The sequence below is a fragment of the Colius striatus genome, chromosome 9 (assembly GCF_028858725.1).
Source record: "Colius striatus isolate bColStr4 chromosome 9, bColStr4.1.hap1, whole genome shotgun sequence".
Classification (NCBI taxonomy): Eukaryota; Metazoa; Chordata; class Aves; order Coliiformes; family Coliidae; genus Colius; species Colius striatus.
In genome coordinates, this window is record NC_084767.1 from 25,880,630 (window position 1) to 25,895,460 (window position 14,831).

General features: G+C 42.5%; 1 protein-coding gene across 1 annotated transcript in view; it reads left to right on the forward strand.

The window, feature by feature from the left end:
- Positions 1–7,721: 7,721 nt before the first annotated feature.
- ERBB4 (erb-b2 receptor tyrosine kinase 4) overlaps positions 7,722–14,831 on the forward strand; it is a 422,209-nt gene continuing 415,099 nt past the window's right edge. The window contains exons 1-2 of the mRNA XM_062001955.1: positions 7,722–7,740; positions 9,241–9,288. Of these exons, the coding sequence (XP_061857939.1) occupies positions 7,722–7,740; positions 9,241–9,288 (67 nt within the window). The remainder of the gene's footprint in view (positions 7,741–9,240; positions 9,289–14,831) is intronic.

Sequence of the window (14,831 nt, forward strand, 5' to 3'; positions counted from 1 at the left end):
CACAGAAGGCCTTGGATTGAGTTTAAAGGAGTTTTCTTAATTTTTCTCGAAGTCCAAAGTATCTGTAAAGTATGATTTTCTTTTACTTTCTCCTTTCCTTGGGTGTCGAGAGCCACAGACGTTTTTACCTGATGTAGGTAACACAGTAGGATCCAGAGCTGTTAATCAAATGCTGTTTTTCCTCGTCCAGCACTACCAGCAAGAAGGAGACTGATGCCCAACCATTCCTATTGAGGATGTATTTTGTCAACTTAAATTTGATGGGAATCCGTCATGGCAAAATGAGGGATCTTGCAGAGGCCTGACAGAAAGTAAAAATCTAGTGCCATGAGAGCATGGCAGGTGATAAAAGCACATGCGGGGATAAGCTGGTGAGCTCATTGCTGGCTGCTGAGCATTGGGTAGCACCGGTGATGTAAAGCCACCTCTGTGTGCTCAGGGTTGATACTGGAGACAAGTAGAATGGATTCATGCTGCTGGGAGGCACATTCTTGGCCCATCTATCTGCGGGCTCTGCCAGAAGCCCTGGAAAAGTTTTCATACATTGAGACACATTTTTACAACAATATGGCTTAGATTTTTTAAATTCTAAGGAAAGCGTATGTTACTGAGCATATGAGAGCTTTCCCCTGGGAGGTAGTGCTCTTCTGAGGTAAGGTTTAATGCATGGCTTTCAGGCAGGAGCCACCCTCTTTCATTTCCAGCTTTAGCCCACATGTTATTTCTCTATCAACTTTAGAAAATGCCATTTTTAGTGATGGCAAGGAGACTGAAACACTTTTCTAGCTTGTCACAGATCCTACTTAAGGATTCTGATGAGTGTTTTGATTGCTTAAAGAAACACCGTCAAAGGTATCGGCAAACATAACTTCAACAGGATTTTGTAAAGGCGTGACTTCACAGAGTTTGGTGGCAGGGTTCACTCTATTACATACTACATGGAAGAAACATTGAAAGAAGATTGAGTTAGAATCCATTGTGAATTATTTGCATAGAAACTGGAGATGCTGAGTTTCGCAGGCATACCTGGAGCTGCCTACCTTGCCTTGCATCAGTGCTTTTTGTATGCTCACATTTAGCATGCAAATATGGATGCATATTTCTGTGCTTTTTTTCCTACTTTCAAAACTTGCTCCTGTAGAGTCACTTCATCCTTTGTTGTTCTTTATGAAGAAGCCAGCCATTGCTGTCCCTCCAGGAGCCAGGGAATGCTCTCTGTTAATTCTCATTCTCCTGCTAAGAATTTCCCTTGTTCTCCAACAAAAGGCTTTGAAGCCTTTACCTTTTTCCTTTTGTTTGAAAGTAGTCACTGAGACTGTCTTCATATTCCCCGTGTATATTTAAACATAAATTGCATCTGACTGCAGTGACACTAATTGAGGTGGAGGCACTCAGATGCAGCCCCCCTCGCAGGGAGCGCGGCCAATAAACCTGCCGTGACTGGCAGGTGTTTCGACCGCTTTAGACAACTGCAATTTCATAAAGTGTCCTTTCCTTTCTTTCCTGGACAAGGAGAGGACTGCCAGGCCCCTTCCTGGGCACTAGCTGCTGGGCAGGGACTGGGTGGCCCCAGGGAGCATGGGGCTGGCACCCTACCTGTCCCCTGAGTTACTGGTATCTCACCCCATCGGAGTCTTTCCAAGGCCATCGCCTCCCCTTTGCTATAAACAGGGTTTTTTCTCCCCTGCTAAAATATGAAAATATTTTATATTATCCCAGTGATTTTGTAATATCCCAGTGATGTGCTCCTGAGGTGTTTGACCAAATATTATTAAAACTCTGCAAGGGCTAATAATCCTGGAAGTAGCGCGACGCCTTCCTGTGACATTGAAATCATTTAGTAATTTTACAGTACGTTTGAATTTCAGCATCGCTCAGCCGCTCAGTTTCCATTAACTTTGCCTGGAATTTCTTATGTCCGTGCACACAAGCAAAAGTGTCAAGTTTCTCCTTCATGCTCCAGAACACTATCTGAATCACAATTGTGCTGCAGCTAATTGTTATTAATTAAGCTGTTCCTAGCAGTCCTAGCTGGGTTGTGTTTTGTGTGTGTGTGTGGTTGTAATTAAAAGCGAATGCTTTTAGTAAGTACTGTATTAAGGAGAGAAAAAAGGGAGACATACTCCTGGGGACTTCTCTGCACCCTGCAAGAGGGTTTTGGTGTGGATGTGAGTGTTTTTAAGGATGGGGCTTCTGTATCAGAAAGCAGTGCAGAGCCAGGCTCGACATCAAATTAGCTTCACTGACCTTCACTGCCATTTACCCGTCACAGGCAGGCAGCTTCAAGGGCATTTTGCAGTGGGTAAATTTGCACTGAGCTGCTCTGGCCGCACGTGCTCCTGCATCACTTAAGCACTCAGCTGCAGCCCAAGCCCTCGGCACAATCTGTGCCAGGATCACGTGCTGGGCACCCTGTACGCCCACCGGGGCTTCCCCATTTCCCAGCTTCAACTGAACCAGGTCACCGAGTGGAGCGAGCAAAAGGAAGGTAATAATGAAACAGGGAGCCCAGGAGCAACCTCCTCAGAGAGGGCATATGTTGGGAAAGCTGCTTCTTGGCCTGTTCTTCATAATGAGGCTGTTAATAATGTGTCTGTTGCTTTCTACCCCATGACAAGAAGCGAGGCACCTGTCATTTATCTGCTTTTCTTGGTACCTGTTTATGAAAATAAAACCAAGTGGGGAGATCTTTGGGCAGAAACATTGTCCCTTTCTTATGAGAGGCAGGAGTATGAAGCTGCTTTTGGTCTTTGGGAATATGTTATCCCTTTCTTCAAACAAAGCAACCAGCCATCTGTTGTGTCTTTTTCCTTTTGTCTCCCTTGCCTTGGGTTAAGAACTAGAAAATAGATTATTTTGGCACATCACTGGGCCATGTTATTTTAACAGTGAGCTAAGGATTATCTGTTGCAGGATAAAGGTGTGTGTAAGTGCCCTTTTAAGGGGTCAGGAATAGCCTTGGGAATTTTCTGAGTTGAAAAGGATCAGGGAATGGCTTGTGCACAGACTTAGGAAATTAGCCCAAGGGCACAGGTTGGTGATTGCTCCATATTGTTCACCTTGCAAGCAGCATGGAAAAGGAACCCCTTGGAGAACAACACAGGTGGTTGGTGGTGGAAGTCTTCTGTACCATGCACAGTCTCAGACTGAGTTTCTCCTGCCACTCCCTCTGTATGCTACTCACTGAAGCTATCATCTGTCCATGGATCCTCATCATACTGCCACTACAGTTCCCAGGGCAGTTCCAGTGTTCTACAAGGCACTACCTTTCCTTCATCCCAGCCAGTTCCTTGGCATTTCGCTATTACATATCCATTCTCCTGGTAGCGTTGGTAGAAAAAAAGATCAAATAGCAGATAGCAGCCTGAGCTGGGGCCTGAGAAGTCAGTAAAAGACCATTTGCAGGGTTAAACCCTTCACCCTGCCTTTCTGGAGAGACTCTTAACACCTTCTTCCCAGGACTGGTGTATTTGCCATAGCTGCCTTGATTCACAGGGAGTTCTGTCCAGTGGATCTGGGCAATTCATTCTTCAGGCATTGTAGCCATTCTGTGGTGCTGACTTTTTGCTACAGCAGCTTTCATTGCAGTGTCTGTAGAAGAGACCTGGCTGGCCACTGAGGCGGGCATCTCTTTTCTTGCAGGTAAAACAAGAATCATTTCTTCTTGGTTTCTGTATTTCACTGAAAAAGAGCCATTAAAATACCACTCAAGGTCCGAGAAGACCGACACACAGACACATGTACGCATCCCCCACAGAGTTAGCAGCAGGGAAAAATGCATGGGATCAGGATGTTGCTTCTGACTATTTTGTGTGATGGTGCAAGTGCAGACATGCACTTGCTGCTTTTTGCCTTCTCCTGCCTTCCCCGATTCCCCACCAAGGGTGAACAGTTCTGCCTGAATCTGCAGTTAAGGGAAGAGAGCTCCAATACTAATGGCTTCAGTGATAAACAAGTCCTGCTGTTTCCAACTGGAGGATTCAAAACGGTACTTCTGCTCATGGGATTTGCCATTTGAAAGACACTTTATTGCTATCTTGTGACATTTCCCTGCACTTGTATGCTCATTTGTGCAACTGTTTTCTTTTATTTATAGCAGGTTTTCTTCATGTATAACGGTGTCATAAATTGTGCAGCCCTACTTTTAGTAGTTATTCAGTAAACTGTGGAATGGGGCTTTTGATTGCAACCCCAAACAAAATATTGTGTTTTCTCCATATAATTCTAAAGTAAGCTTTGACATAAGTTGTCATCGTCTGTTTCTTGACTAGCCAGCTGGTTGGGGATTTTTATTTGGTGCAAAATGTCAGTTATTCATATATGATAAAAGGATGCATGAGGCCAAACCCACACAATGGCGACATTGTGTGGGGATCCTTGGGAGCTCTGTTACTCAAGGTCTTCAGAGGCTTTCAGAGGACCAGCAAATGTTGTTCTTTTCATAAACATTTCTCTTTCTTTTCATAAAGCTCTTTTTCATGTGTTGCTATTTTTTACAAGCCTCAAACAAGCTCAGATTTCCAAGGAGTGTTCAGTGGCTATTGGAGCTCAAAGTCACTGGTCAGGCCAATGAAATAGAGACCTTGGGTTTTGATTTTGTTTGGCATCTTACTTTGTAGAGGAAGAGCTCAAATTGCTTTCTAAGTTCAGCTGTCAGAGAAGCTTTCTGTTGACCTTTACAAATTGATACTGTCACAATCAATGGACAGAAGTTTAAGGGCAGTCTCTGGGGCGGTGGGGGGAATGGTGGGAATAAACCCACACATTTAGAAAATAAATAGAGAGTGCGTTTTAAAAAGCCCAACAGAACGAACAGAAAGTGTTAGCAACAAGCATATTTGAGCAAACTGATCTATAAAGAATTCATAATACATGATTTTGACAAGTACAGTTACTTAGAACTTACCTTTTGCAATGATTTCTGAAAGTATATGAAAAAAAAGCACCTCACATTCATGAAGTGCAGCAATAGGTTAGGTGAGGAAAACAAATGGAGGTATTGAAGTTGCTTTGCACATTTGACTGCAGGGGAAGTGCATTTGAGGAGCAGTTTCACAGCAGCCTGTGATTTCACCCACTGGTTTGGTCACAGAATCTCAAGGGCTGGAAAGGACCTCGAAAGGACCTAGTCCAACCCCCCTGCCAGAGCAGGACTACCTAGAGTAGGTCACACAGGAACATGTCCAGGTAGGTTTTGAATGTCTTCAGAGAAGGAGACTCCACAACCCATCTGGGCAGCCTATTCCAGTGCTCCATACATTTTTAAAGACCTAATGAGACAAACTGAGAAGCTCATCAAATGTAGATACATTTTTGCCTTTGAGGTAAAATAAGTAGAAGCTTCAACACTGAAGGCATTTACTCTGAATATACTGCTCATGTACAATGAGGTTTCCGATTCAAATGCAAGTCCTGCCTCTGCCCACTTGGTGCAGATGTAATAGCAGCTCATGCCAACACCCTCTGTGAGGTTAAAAAACAGTGCCTTTCTTAATAGGAAAATCATCTCAGTGCTACAGGTATGGTTTTATATGGCATGACCATACTAAAAAATGTCATGGTTCTACTGTTCACCAGAATTGAAGCCCTCAGTGGCCTTGGAAGAATTTTTTGGAGCACTCGGGCTTTTGTTTAGCATTTTTATTTTTATAATGTTTAATTTAAATTATATGATCCAAGACTTGGTTCAAAACGTGTGGGTTTGAGAAAGTGGGAATTTGGCATTTGCTTGCACCTCTGCTCCTGAGAGTGCAGAGTGGCAATGCTGTACATACTCAGCAACTTGTATGAAGCTGTGTGAAACATAAATGGACTACAACAGATGAGGGATCATCTATGGCAGAAGATACTAGTTTAAGACTAGGCTGTGTGTTCTTATACATAATGTATAGAAGTAAAAAAAGTTCTTGCATAGACTTTAGTAATTGAGAATGTGTTTTTCCTGCCTATAAACTGATATCTGAAATCACCTGTTTTAATGACTGCCTGGTTTTCCTACTTCATTTAGCCATGCGCTATTAGAGGAACAAACCCATCAGTTTAAGGAACATTTGTGTAAGAAAACACTTTAGATTAATTCTTTGACTTGATTACATTAACCTGTTTGACCACCACAGACCCTAGGACGTGGCCCCTGTTCCTAGGCCCAGCATGCTTTGGCTCCATACGAAGTGCAGCATCCTCCTGCAGGACGGGCCAGCCTCAGCACAGCCCCTGCCTCTCCCTGCAACTGCAGTGCCATTCCCCTCATCTGCAGTGCTTCCAGGTTTAAATAATTACTACTTTAGCTGTCTCACATGCCAAATTCTCCTGTCTGCTTGACAAGGTTATCGTGTTGTTTGAGAGCCTGTTATTTTCATCAATGAAAAATAAACTGCATGCAGTTTCAACTTAATAGACCTATATATATTGGCTAAAATAGGGTAGTTTCTTTAATCACATTTTCCTGCATTGCACTATCACCTTGAAGCACTTGGGCAAAATAGCTCCAAAATGCTAGGTTTGCTCTTGCGTGGTTGATGGGGACACCCACGTCCCTGGCATAGCCATCCCAGGTGCTCCCTGTGAGATGCTGGTTTTCTTTATTTCCCAAAAGTTTTTGAAGGGGCTTTTTCTTTAAGCCCCTCAACAGTTTTGTCTTGCAGGATTGCCAGAATTCAGGGAGGTTGTTCTCTCCGAAGAAACGTTTCTTTATGCATTTAAATGTCATAGTTGCTTTAATCATTAGGTTATGTTTGTGTTATGTGATAATTACTAATGTAACGTGAGTAAAAATTCTTTGGGAGATTTTGGGGAAATACCTTTTTGTATACCATGAGTGGCTGGTGCTTTCCCTGTAACCACTCAGCAGTTGCTGTGTGCTTTAGTGGTGACTAATTACCTGCAGTTACATTAGCATATATAAAAGCACCTGTCCCATCTACCCTACCTGAGCTGTATCTTTTACATAAATAGTGCCTAAATACTAGTAAGTAGGATCTGAGGGCTTGTGTGCATTTTGCCAACTGTATTTTAAACATCTTGCAGGCAGCAAGGACTGCAATCCTGATCCCATCGCAGCGGCTGCCAGAGCTCCCGCTGGATTTCTGGGGCTGAGAATCAGGCAGAAGCTGAATGAATGTGCTCCCTTGTGCACACACAAACTTGGTGTGTTTGTACAGTGTTAATTAAAATGCATTTAAGTTGAGTGAATGCCTGCGGTATCCAGGGGCCCTTTGGGGAAGGAAAAAAAAAAGGCAGGCAAGCAGACAGGCAAAGGCCCCCGGCTGTTGTGGAGCTGTGTGAGGCCCAGTGGAGTGGCAGGAGCTGTATGGGAAGGCAGCCACTGCCACAGCACCCCAGCAATGCCCTGTGCAGGCTGAACACCGTTGGGCCCCTAGAGAGCACTAAAGGGAAGAAGGAGCCCTTCATGTCCAACAAAGCAGCGTGGTTTGTGAGCTGGAAAATTGTTTTGGGCCAACATCGCAGCAGATGTTATTGGTATCCTTCACTAAATTGATTTGTGTTGAAGGCATATGTACAAAAACCCAGCCTAAGTGCCTGGCTCCCCTTTGCTCCTCCCAGTCACATGCATGCCTCTCCCTGGGGCTTGTGGTTTGTCATCTTCCTCCCACTCCTTCCTCTGGCATTGAAAAAGCAACCTAAATGCTTCCTATTGTTGAGACCTTAGTGGTTCCTCCACTTTGCCCTGTTAGAGAGCCAGGATACACTGTGTGGCCAAGATGGAGGGAAATAGGTTGCGTGAGCCGTTGCTGCTATGCTGGAGTAGGGCTTGGGAAGGGTGAGGGTCAGAAAGTAGGCAGAGCAATATTTGGAAACTCCTAGGCCTTCAGCTTGGCATGTACCTCTGTGTTAAGCTGCCCAAGAACATGGTGTGTTGTATTACCTCTTTGGAGCTGGCCTGATGGGGGTAGTGGTGAGCAGCACAGTGCCATGTATCACCTCTGTCACCTGCATCCCTCAGGTTCCCCACCAGCTTGAAGGCTTATCTGATCCCTCCTTGTCGGAGTGAGCACTTCCAAATTCACAGCAAGACCTCAAGGAGAGCCAGATGATAGAGCAGATGGCAGATGACTAATTTGGCAAAGTTAGATGAGTGGAAATTGTTTGCTTTAATTGCTTGTCAAGTCCAGTACCTACATTATAGTTAAGAAGCAACTATTTACCCTCAAAATAGAACAAAATGAGGAAAGAAAATGTGTATATGTTTGTGTCTGTGAAGAGTAGGGAGACAAAAAGAAGGACAAGTATGCAGAGAAAGTAACTTGGTACAAAGGCCTGGGGGAGAAGAACCATTGATAAAGCTTCTTGTATTAATTTTTGCTTCTTTCTTAGTGCTAGCTGTGTGATATAGATCCTGCAGACCATTTTTCCTATTTTGTCCATTGCAGTATAATAATATATGTGATGAAATTGAAAGAGAAGCAATGCTGGAAATACTGGTATAAAGCAAGCAGATGACAATGATTTGACATGGTTGGCGCAGGCAATTATCTCTGAGATGTTGCAGTATAAATCTAGTCAATGTTTTGATGCCATTTTTTGGTTGTTATGAACAGAAATGCTACATTGGTTAAAATATGCTGTATAGCATCCACCAAACAGATTTTTGAGAGCTTGGTGCAGGGAGAGGATGCCATCAGCTCAGGAAAGTGTTATCACACATAGCTAAGTCTTCTTGATGAAGTTACAATCACTGTCAGTCTTTTCTGCGCTTAATTGCGTTCCTGTTCATAAAATTGGGAAATAGCTTCCCTTTGAAGGTGGCATCTGATCAGCCTGTACTGGAGGTGAGACTCTGGTAGCACACATCCCTGTGACTTTTCTGGAAGTGCTAAGAAGCTTTTACAATGGCATATGAAACAGAATTTGTAAGTTTCATGAGCAATTTTCAAGGAAGTAATGCTTTTGGTCCTTAGTGATATCAATGTCTTTTCCATGCAAAGAGAAGGACTCTGGAAGTGTTTCAGAGAGTCCTTCCGGCATAGCAGATTAAAATCTGGATGGAAATGATAGTTAATTTTCTTATTTGGCTTTATTTAGCACTTATGGAGACCTTAACTTGAAGTGAAAATAAATCATAGCACTCCCAGGCTTGCATTTCTGGGCCATTTGCATGCAGGTAGAAGGGGTTAAAGCCATGCTGGTGTGGCTCACAGCTGCCACGGGCCAGTCTGTACACGTCACCTCATCCTGCTGACATCTCGATGGACTGAACAGCAGCTGGATGGCAATGCTGAGCTTCTCTGCTCATGGCTGTGCAGCCGTCCAGGAGTTCATGGCAGTCAGGTTGATTGCAAGCAACTGGATTCAAATGGGATGATAATCTTCTAGTATAGAGCAAACCTCACAGAAGGAAAACACTTGTGCCAGCTGAGCTTTTAATTAGGAGTACAGAGAAAATTGCGTGCTCCTTCATTACAGTCTCTTACCTAGGGAAAGCTAGCTTCTAATTTAAAACACTCTCCAAAACCACTGGGTTTATGGGAAAAGGCTGGTGACCTCAAGGACTATTTTTCCTTCTCCCAGGAGACATATGCAAGACTGAGTGCAGGCATTGCCTCCTTTCATTAGGACGTGTCTAATTGCAAGAAAATTCAGGGCTTTTGCAGCTCATTCAAGGAGAGCAGTAAAATTATAATGAAAAGATTAAATGTGTGTTTACCCCTTCTGCTGTGTGCATACATGACGGGGTGCCCAGGCTGTGGCTGAGAGCATAGACCGTAATTAAATGAATGGGGACTGATGTGGTGTTGCTTGTAATTAGGTGTTCCTTAAGGGACTGGAGTATTTCCCCCTATCTGGAGGGGAGGAGTGTCTTAACAAATTACTGTTTGCAATTATTAATAAACAGTTACATTAGCTGCCTTTCAGGAAAGCCTGATGATGGTACTGTCTGTACAAACACAACTAATTAAGTAAAAATATGCGAAGTATGGGAAAAGAGTGAATTACAAAGAGATACTGACTCTTGCTGGGCTCATCCTGTCTGGGACAAAAAGGAATGTGTGATTCTCTTTTGATAAACATGTTCCTGAAACTGGTGAATCGGAGGGTTTAAGCCTTCTCTTGTGTTTTTGGAGCACTTGAAAAACCAATCAATGAAGAGAGGTTGGGCTGCGTTCAGGTGGAGGCTGACGCAGGGCAAACACACCACTCTCCCACATCCTTGCCAAAGAGATGATGGTAAATGTTTATGATTCAGAAGAAAATATCTAGATGCTCGAGAACTCCCTCAGAGTTGGCAACAAGGATGCCTCATCACTGTTTGTCTGCTTGTACTTTGGGACAGGAGTAAGATGCTAGTATTTTGTGTGGGGATGAGGTTCACTCTTCCCAAATAACTCCAAATATAGGCATATCCGGAGAGGAGTTGAGTAAAAAATGAAACAGTTGACCTCCTTCCAAAAGTTAGTTCATCTGTTGAACTGGGAGGATTATAAAATCCATTAGTATTACAAGAGACAGAACTAGATGGAGTCAAATGTGATTTCTTAATTTAACATATAGATTTATCATCAGTAGAGCAGAGCAAAATAACGACCTAAAAAGCAGAAACTAAAGGACATTTTTAAATGTCTCCATTATTGGCTGCCTTCGGGTGAACATCCAAATGATTTGGCTTTGTTATTAAAAAAAATGTCGATGGGAAATTAATTTCCAAGTCATGTGCATGAATATTGATGAAAAACATAAATTCAATTCAATACAGATGATTATTACTGCTGTAATTGGGGCCATTAGGAGCTGCAGCTCTTCTCTGTCACTTTAGGTAGCTGGTAATAAGTAAACAATTGGATGTGAAATGTAAATGTGTAAGTAATGCCCAAAATTCACTTTTGTGATGTCCAAGCAGCACTCTGCCCCAGCACCCACCCAAAACCACCCACATTTGAGATGTAGACAAGGTGGATGTGGCCATAGCCCGGCAGCCTTGAGCAGTCGCTGTCACCAGCAGTTTGGGATTTTCCAGATGGGAAGGTGCACATCCTTCAGCATTGGGATAACATTGGTGATGGGTATATCTGGGAATGTACACATACACGCTCTGTGAGATTTGGTGTCAGAATATGGAAAGAGGGTGAATGGCCATGTGTGTGTTGATGGAGAGATGAGTTTCAGAGCTGCATGATATGCTGGCAATCTGGTACAGGCTGTCAGTCAACAGCTTTCTGGGGTTTCTGTCATGGACAACTTAAGAGGACATCAGATTTTCCTGGGTGTGCATGGAAACACCTCTGTAAGACCTCCTGAATATGTCAGGATTATACGTGCTTGGAGATGCTGAACAGGGAGAGGAGCTGCAGACTGGAGGCACATCTTAAGCTGATACTTTTTTGACCTCAGTTAGAAGCAAGGGAATTAGTACTTTTTATTAACCAGGAGAGGGGCTGCTGCAGGGACTGTGTTTAACGTGCAATATTTTCTTGCTGCTCATTGATTTCTGGGACTATATAAAATAATGTGTCTAACAATATACGACAAAGTGCTTTGAAGAGAGTTTATGAAATATAGATTATGGTGAGTTTGCATGGCATGACAAGGAAATACATTTTATTGTGCTCATGTTTATACCTATACACGACTGGAGCAATTCTGAAAACATGTATTATTTTGGCACTTAAAGAACTGCTACAACACATAGATGTCTGTTGCTGTTCCAAGTAATGTGCAGAAGTGTGAGGGAGATATGTTTCATGCTCTGTATCAAGCTCAGGGGTAGAGGGACTGGGGATCCTGTGTGACTCCTGCTCAGTTCCTACCTCATGTGCAATTTCCTTAGTGCTTCTTAACCATTTTGGCAAATCTGACTCAGAAAAATTATTTTTACCCTGAAGGTGCTGGGAATTGCCTCCCGTGGCTGAAAATGGCAGGGTGAAGCTTACTGTTAACTGCCCATTCACAGCCTGCTTTCTGGCCTCTGTCCCTCCCAGATTCAGCTCCCTGCCATGTGTGGGCAAGCAGGAGCACCACTGTAATTGTACATGACAGCAGCACTTCTCCCTCATGGCAGGAATGGCTTTTTGCTCTGTTAGTTGTACTTTGCCTTAAAACTCCACCAGCATATCTAATCTCTCTATTTTAAAGGACTCTTCTGTGAAAGATGGGACTACTGTCCATCTCTATCCTCCTGCTAATAATAATTGATCTGATCTGCTTTTCTTAAATATTTTCATAGTTTTCTCTTGTGTTTTGAATCTGACATAACTATTAGGTGCATCAAATGTATATTTTCAAAACCGGTACTGTAAAGCTGAGGTGCAGATAGATTAATGTCTTGTTATAATAATGGATTATTAATGATCCATGGTTCTATTCACATTTGCTTTGGGACTTGAACTTGTTCTGTGAGTTGGGGCTGTCTCCTGCTCCAAGTACCGTTTCTGCATCAGCTACACTGATGGTTGGGTACTGATGGCAAAAAATCTTCACTGCTGCATCCCCTGATTGTTTTAGGATAGACTCACTTGCAATATGTGATTTCATGTGAGTTGATCTGTATCCAATTTTGTTGTCATTGAGGGAAGATGACTTGTCAGGACAATACAGAGCTGCAAAAAGTCCATGCACTGGTTAGGAGGATGGACCCTGAGCAGTGACTTTCCATGGTTTCCCAAATTTTGTGGCAGAGCAGGCTGGGAGAAGCCAGGTTGCATAGACCTTTTGGCACATTCCAAGCAGGCAGCAGAGATCCAGGTGTGAGCTGGAACAAAGAGATGTTGTGTGTAGCAGAGAACTAGAGGGGATTTCTTTTTGAGGACAGAAATTAAATGCTTAGACTTACTGTGAGATAAATTTAAAGGATCAACATGAATTCTTCTAAATTTTCTTTTAAGGTTTTATTCATCCAAAAGATTCTGTTTGCATAGCGATATCAAAAGCAGAGAGTAGTTATTGCAATGGTTTGATTATTCAAAATTAATCTTACTTAAAGAAACGTGCAGCCCTAGCTTACATCTGGACCCTGTTGAATCCTCTGCAAGTGCAGGCTCCAGGTGTTCTGCCTCCTTACATCAACAAATGGCTAAATTAGCTTTCGGGAAACATTTAATGGGTGTGCAACATGAAATACTAGTACCACGGTATATAGCCTTATTAGCTGAGCTGCTGGAATTGTTTTCCGAGCTTTTTTGATCCTTAGCACTGATTGTGAAATGGAACAGAGATTATTTATTAGTCCTTGAGAACTTTAAGACAGAATAATACTTATTTGGCTGGAAACATGGTCAATCTTACTGTTACAGATGCTGCTGCTTTTAAGGAAAAGGTAAGCAAACAGATTTTTTTTATCAGCATCAAATATTTTTGAAGTCTTCTGGTAGGGGCAGATGTGTATCTCACTGAAGGGTAGAGGTGGTTGTAAGGCAGATCTTGAAGTTGTTCTGAATAAAACATTAAGTATGAGCTAAGACAGAGTTTTGTATTACAAAAAGAAAGATGTGAAATCCCCTAGCAGCAGTGGTTAATCCTTCCAGGTGTCTCCAGTTCAGCAGAGCTATGTTGAATCCTGGTGAGACTATGTCTTTCTATTTTGGGAGTCACCAAAAATGGCTATTGAAAATATTATCAATAAAATCTTGTTTAGCTATGTTTTATGAGAAAAATTTCAAAATTGGAACGTTCACACTTTAAATTAAGCCTTGAAAGGAGGTGATAGATTTTGTTTTAAAACCTCAACAAAGCAGACAATTTTTCTTTTCTGCAACACGGTGTAATGGATATCTGTAAAATATTTCAAGTTTTTAAAGTTAGTGAGAACTTTTAAAACTTTACTCCTACTAGGTCATAGAAAGAAAAAAAAATCCCTTTGGTAACACGGCAAAGTGTGTATTTGTAAAAGCAGTCCTGTGTAGTGACTGTTCAGCCTTGCTCCATGCTCTTTAGCCATTAGAAGCACAAAACCCCAAAATTATCTGATAAAACCTTCATCCCAGAAATGGCTTGCTATGAAACCAGCCACTGCTATTCCTTCCCAGTTAGGAGTTAGGGTTCAAGCGTAGCAGATTTCTGCTGCCATTTTTAGGGCATTGGGAGTTTCCTTGGGAGAAAACTTGTGAGCAGTTTGTGGGTTTCTGGCTGCCTCCTGAAGCCCTTCACCAAAAGGCTTCTTGAGGCTTGAGTTACCCTGGCTCAAGAGCAGTTTGCTCTACAGCAGAGAGACTGCAGCAGAGCACAGAGATAAGAGTTGTTCCCATTTTTATTTCTAAAAAAAAGAAGGGGGAGAGGGAATGTAGTAAGTAAAGAGACTATAATACTCAAAAACCTAATTACTTTTGATATTTCTAAAAAAGGACCTACATTGTTCCAAAGAACATATTTTATCCAATTTTACTGATTATGGCCTTAGTTGTGGAGGCTTTGTTTGTATTGATCTGATCTAGGAGTGGGAAAGGCTCCAGAAGTGTTACTCGCGTCTGGCACTTGTTTTGCATAATATAATGCCCATTTCAAAAGTTTGGATATATTCAGATTAATTTGCTCTCAGATAAGGACAATCTACAAGCTGTTGGTAAAGAGAAAAAGTGTGTGTAGGCATGCAAAAAATTAAAAAAACAGCCTAGCCCTATATTTGGCCATTTAAGTAGCGTTGCTGTCCTGGCAGGCTGAGAGCTGCATGAAAAACTGCTGTTGTAAAATGCTGCCCCTTTCCTGCCTTCATTTTTGTCATTGCTTGATGCATGGCAAGGTAATAGACTGAGCTCAACTGTGACTCTGCAGTAGCTTTGAACCAGGCTTCAACATTTAAAACAGAGTAGCATACTATTAAAGGGCATCTTTTGAAAAGTAAATGTAGTAGGATGGTGTTTCCTGACTCATCTGATACAATGCCA